This window comes from Perca flavescens, chromosome 2, assembly GCF_004354835.1.
Source record: "Perca flavescens isolate YP-PL-M2 chromosome 2, PFLA_1.0, whole genome shotgun sequence".
In the NCBI taxonomy this organism is placed as follows: Eukaryota; Metazoa; Chordata; class Actinopteri; order Perciformes; family Percidae; genus Perca; species Perca flavescens.
The window spans coordinates 21,887,392-21,893,674 of NC_041332.1; the positions used below are offsets into that span (position 1 = coordinate 21,887,392).

The 6,283-nt window shown below is 37.4% G+C and overlaps 1 protein-coding gene across 1 annotated transcript; it reads left to right on the forward strand.

Annotated features, from left to right (window-relative positions):
* Positions 1–2,376: 2,376 nt before the first annotated feature.
* nfam1 (NFAT activating protein with ITAM motif 1) lies at positions 2,377–6,281 on the forward strand. The gene is made up of 6 exons (XM_028605167.1): positions 2,377–2,557; positions 2,687–2,944; positions 4,384–4,505; positions 5,236–5,364; positions 5,447–5,557; positions 5,647–6,281. Exons 1-6 carry the CDS (start codon positions 2,464–2,466, stop codon positions 5,707–5,709), a joined length of 777 nt encoding a protein of 258 aa, XP_028460968.1. The 5' UTR covers positions 2,377–2,463; the 3' UTR covers positions 5,710–6,281.
* The last annotated feature ends 2 nt before the right edge of the window (positions 6,282–6,283 follow it).

Here is a 6,283-nt window from a genome sequence, read left to right on the forward strand (position 1 = left end):
AGACGTGATATGAAATGGAATGAATTATTCTTTATTGACTGGCACCCAGATGTTATTCTAGCTCTCTGTGTCTGTCTTTATGCTGTGGCTGAGATGAGGTCAGAGTTGGCCACTAATGTTGCCAAGAGAGAAAATGGTGAAAAATGTGTAGAGAGAGAAGAGAGAAGGAGAGGGGAGGCAAATCAGGGGTGCAAGTAAAAAAACAGACAAACAAATGGGGTTAAATGATAATAATAACCGCGGTACTTCAACATCTACACGCCTCTCCTGGCAGCCTCAGAGAGCGATTTGACAGAGAGTTATTGCTGTGGAGAAGTCACTTCCATCAGCCACAGCTGGTTCACATTACCAACAGGCAGTTTGTCACCTTCAGCGGAATTCCAGCCTCTCTCTCTTTCTCACACACACACACACACACACACACACACACACACACACATGCATGCACGCACGCACACACACACACACACACACACACACACACACACACACTATACTCTCACTGCTTGAGTCTTTTGCTTCATCTGTCTTTTAAAAACCACATGACGAGGTGTGCGCGTAATTTATAGTAATTTACCCCAATAATCAAAACTGGCCAGTTTTGTTTCTCCAACACTGTCTCACTGTGGAGGAAATCCAACATTGCACTTCACTTCACATCCAGGGGCTGACGTAACAGAATAATTCAACCAGAAAAATTTCCTCTTACTGTAACACAATACAAAGCCAGTTAGGGGGCCACCTTTCTACAATTTTATTTCTTTGTATGTATCCTCGTGGTGTACAATGCTTTCAGGCTTTAATGTTAAACATCATGTATCAAACAGAGTTGTAAAGGCTCTTTTACAGTTTTTTACAATCACTTTGGCACTAGTCTCAGAACCTTGACGTCATTTTTCAAAACTCTGGACACAAAACTCACAACCAATGATCAAAATAGACATTTTTCAAAACACTAACACTTTTTTCAGTTGCTTGGATACAATACACATAAACCTAAGATCATTTGTTCATTTAACAAAGATCACCTGTTCAATAAGACATAACTTACCATCAAAGTACTACTATTTCAAAAAGCAATTCACACATTACATTTCAGATAATTGTCTATTAATTTCATTACAATCATCTAACTATCAATTCATACAACTGCTCAAAATGATAAGTAACTGTTGCATTACTCTTAATGCATAGTTGTATGGAAACAGACAAACAATATTCCATGTTTAGATCATGAAAGTTTCAAGATAACGAGATTCATTGTCACCAGTTAGCGTGGAGCATGAACCAATTAGATGACATGATCTATGGATGTAATATTTCATCACCCTTCTTTACTGTAATGTACTACTGTTTATCAGACACCGTTTCTATAGTGTCATGTACCAACTTTACAGTAATACACTACTGTTCATCAGACACAGTTTCTATGCTCCTATGTACCACCTTTAAGACTATTTACAGTATTGACAGTACTGCACCGTATAAATGCATGCCCTTGGAATTGCTTGTCAATAAACTCGTTACTGATGATTGAGATGTATACTTTATATATATATATATATATATATATATATATATATATATATATATATATATATTTTAAGGTTTTTTTCAAGATGTTTGGCTAATTGCAATGTAGATGAGAACCTGTGGCCAAATCCACAAGACAGAGTTGATGAAGATGTAGAAGTACAGTAATCACTTCTCTGTTTTGCTTTTTACAGTACAAGTAGCAAGTTGAGGAACACTTGATGTTTTACAGTACTGTCTTTTCTTTTCTATTTTGTAGCTAATTATTTTGCTTTGATTCAAATAAATCTATGTTGTGATTGTACTGTATTTTTTTTCATCGATACATTTTCGATTTTTTTTCAATGATTCCACTGTGTTTGTAGTATTCTCTCTACTATTGCAGTACTTGTACAGGGATGTATTTATATGTAGTACCATAATGAAACATGTATCACCTATTTTTTACTACAATATTTAATGATTGTAGGAACAATGACACAGTGAAACTATGGGTAGCTTGTGTGTGGGTGATCTAAAGTAACCTTTCAATGGTATTTCACAATATATTAGTTTTTTGAACCAATGATTGTGCAAGTGAAAGCTGTCTTTAAAGATATGAATGCACAATGCAATGTTTTGAACATTGGACAGCCTGTGTTACAAGTGATGATCGTTTTGAGTTTGGTGTCTAGAGTTTTGAAAAATGACATCAAGGTTCTGAAATTAGTAGCAAAGTGATTGTAAAAAACTGTTATCAGTGCTCAGGTCCCTTTATTGTCCCAAATGAGTCAGTGTCAAGAAAAATAGAACATTTTAAGGAAGTAGTTTTGGCAGAAACAGGAAACCCAATGCTGCAGTTTATGTACCAAGACAAACTGAAACACTGAATAGATATGTGAAACAACCTCAACGAAGAAGACAGTCAGAAATATCTCTAAAGATCACAACATGGAAGCTCAACAAGTTTGGCATCTTTCTTTCGTGTCGACCTGGATATTTGTCTTTTTCTTCCTTTCTGTATGCTCAGGAATGAGCACACTAAGTAAGCCATCCAAACTATATTTCGATCAAATGATGTTTAGACATGTGTTTAGCATTTTGCTTAATAATTGACTTAATAGACCAATCATTTCAGCTCAAATATTAACCTCTATGTTATGTCCCCTCACAGACCTGGAAAGCACAGTCTTTGTGGCCTTGGCAGGCGAAGAGATTGACATTAAATGTAAGCTGGTGATACCAGCAAACCAGACCAGAGACGTCTTGACGTGCTCTGATCCTTTCAAAAATCAGATTTATAGCTATGACATCTCTGAGATGACCGGCCAGACAAAAACGGTCCAACTGAAGCTGAAAAACCTGACCATGTCAGGAGAATACAGTTGCCAATATAAAAAAGCCACGGTGTACTGGTTTCTTCGTGTGAGAGGTGAGTAGATAAAGAAGTGGATGTGAAATTAAATGGATGTTTAGGGAAGTAAAGAAGCAGTTACCAGAGTTTATTGAATTTCTTCAGTTCTGTCTTTGTATGAGATCTTTAAACTGGAGGTTATAACAAGGTGTGGGCTCTCTGTAAAAGACTGTCCTCAACCTTTTCCTCCACCTAATGATGAAGACCCACTGGATGTGGTGCAAGTTTGCTCCTCTTCATTTTCTGTCTCAAAGCTCTGTGGGATAGCACAGGACTCAGTATGAGACTGAGCAGTGTCATGAAATAGGGTAGGGGCGACAGTTGAAAATGTTTAACTTAGTACAAATAAGAAGAAATTTGCCTGGAAATTCCTGCTGTGTTCATTCAACATCCGCGGAAAACTGAAAAACTTCCCGTTATTCCAACTTGGGAGTGTTAGCGCATTATTCCAAAATGGTTACACCCACTGATAGCTTTGTAGTCACTCCATTAACAGCCTTAAACGTGAAGTAAGCGATGCTGCGCGAAAATTGTTGGTAATTAAACTCAACTGCCAAATAAATTCAACCCCCTCTTCAGAATCTCTGCCACCCAGATTAATGGACATGCATTGCCATAGCGACCACTTCTGCTAGTGTCTCTGCTGATTAAATATGGCAGAGTCGATATTAGCTCATGTTAGGTTGTAGATTAGCAAGCAGTCGCTACTGCTCTGAAGCCAACCAGTTGGGAGCAGCCATCAAAAACAATACCAAACGGACAAGGTTAACGCAGGCTTGCGTTGCCAATCCTTCCTCCACTGCGCTGTGGGGGAGGGTCTGGCTAGTCCACACAGCATTCCATGATGGGAGAAAAACGTGCTCTGGTTTATTGGCATTTCTTTAAACCAATCACAATTGTCTTGGCCGGCGCTAAGCGCTAGACTCAATGACAAGGACAGGAAGTTCAGTCTTTAGCAGATGTATTTCTTCAGGTGTCAACAGATTCAAGCAAAAACAAAGTTCTGGTTGGCACGAAGTCGCATAATTTGTTGGGGTCACTTATTTACACAATGTTTGCTAACAAGCTACCTACTCGCTGTAAAGCCCACAGAGGCAATGTTGTGTTGGTTTGTTTGTTTCCAATGAGTCGTTTGATTGCACTTGAGCTGTGAGCAGTTCAACCAACTGATGGTTCATTTGAGGGACATTTAGAGTTTTGTGTCCCTTCAGATTTATCTTGGGACCCCTTGGAGGGTCCCGACCCCCAGATTAGGAATCACTGTATAGATGTCAAAAGCCATTAGTTGACAAATACTGATGCTGACAATGAATTCAGTTTATATTGAAATGTGCAAAAGTCCATAGATCTTAAATATTTTTAGACTGTGGATTACTGGCTCAACAGATGAGGAATCCTTCAGCCAGTTATGAAAACATTCCTGCACAGACTGACATTGAATGGTGGGTGTTTTCCAGGTGAAGGCTACAGGGATCTTGTAATGTGGGATTACACAGAATTCATCATAGTCGCTGTCTTCACTGGTGTGCTGCTGGTTTTCAGTGTGGTTGGCTCAGTGTGTGTCTTCAGAGGACATGGGGTAAGATGTGTCCTGCTCATTGCAGAAGTTAAGAAAAAGCATTTTGCAACAGAAGAATGTTGCTTTGTTATAACAGGCAGCGATGTAAATGAGTTTCAGAAGCTCCAGAGGAAGTTGAGTCTTTTTAATGTTCAAATTATATTTAGTCGATCGACACAAAATGAATCGGCAACTATTTGATAGTCGTCATCAAGCAACATTTTAAAATAGAGCAGATACATGTATGATAAGCAACCATAAACCAAAGTTGAACTTACAAACTGTTGTGTACCAGCAACTAAGTAACTTCTTAAAATCAAAGGATTATTTAATTAAAAGAGCTGCCTTTGACCGTACAATGCAACTAGACAAACTGGGCTGGACTGGAGTCCTATCTGTAGAACAGAAACTACTTAGTCTTACACAAAAACACACTCAATGTTGCCTCATCCTGTCAGTGACTGTGTGGGTTTCATAGCTCGACTCTAAATGCTGACCTATCCTGTTCTAAAGCTAGATCATTGGGTATAAATAATTAAATTCAAGCATTTAATTAACTCTGAGTCCAGCCACTTTTATTGTAAAAAAGAATACTGTGTAAAGACTATGTGATTGAATGTGTATGGAAAGATGTTAAGAAATACTGAACTGACAATAAAGACAAAACTAGAGAGAGAGCTGCTTTAGTCTAGTTTGTTTGTTATCCAGTTTTTGTTATTCATTTTCCTTTTAATGCATTTCAATTATTTAGAAAAAATGCACCACTGAACGCGGCAACACCGATAGAAAACGAAAGCAGAACACAGAAGAAATGAAGGAGACAGAGATGGAGGAAGATAACATGGATGTAATAACAGATCCATCTACGTCTTTTTATGCTGTAAGCATCTTTCTACTCCTCCACCTTCCCTGCTGTGTTAATTTTTATAATTGTTGGAAACTGATATGAGAAATTCTCTCAGAGTCTAGAGCCTCGACCCATGTCCATTTATGATGTACTGGATCACTCAGCTGCCAACAGAGAGCCAGACCAAAGCAAAGCAAAACCCAAGAAAAGGAAACCCAAAGAAACGGCCAGTGTAAACTTTTGGTGCTTTGTCACATTCTGTTATCATGGAAAACAATAAAGCAGTTGTTGACCTGTCTTTTACTTCCTCCACAGATGGCACAACCCACACAAGACCAGCATGAAGGCGTATTTGAGATTGTCTATGAAAATTTTTGAATCTGAAATAAACTTATTTCACCAGGTTGTGATATTTATATCAGTGGCTGAGATGATCTCAGTTTGCTTTGCTGTGTCGTTGTCACATGTTAACAGTGGTAGAGAAAGTATTTTGATTCTTTAAAGGTGAAGAATTTTCTAAATTTGTTATTTTATTTTGTATTTATTAAATACCAAAGTATTATCAGCAAAATATACTCAAAGAACAAAAGCAAAAGTACTCATTGTGCAAGCAAAATAGCCTCTATTAGTGTTACATTATAATGTATTATATTATTCATACGGTTGCATTAACATTGTAATGTTGTAGCTGGTTGCAGCGTATCTAATATTAACTATTTTATTTACTGTTGGGAGGTCAAATTTACTGTATAAAAATGCATTATAGGTTCAAAACATAGACTGTTAATAATATACAGTCTATGGTTCAAAATATATATATGAAATTAACTAGTAGGCTAACTATGGTTGTTAAATAAACGTAGGGGAGTAAAATGTAAAATAAAACAAACAAAAATGTACAGTGTGTCCCTCTGAAATGTAGCGGGTTAAACATTTTAACTTGCATAAGTAA

Bases quoted from the DNA above. Each gene is read 5' to 3' on its own strand.
- nfam1 (XM_028605167.1), top strand. From the start codon at position 2,464: ATGGAAGCTCAACAAGTTTGGCATCTTTCTTTCGTGTCGACCTGGATA. The intron at 4,506-5,235 runs GTAAGATGTGTC...TCAATTATTTAG, and splicing joins GTGTCTTCAGAGGACATGGG to AAAAAATGCACCACTGAACG. The intron at 5,558-5,646 runs GCCAGTGTAAAC...CTTCCTCCACAG, and splicing joins AAAGGAAACCCAAAGAAACG to ATGGCACAACCCACACAAGA.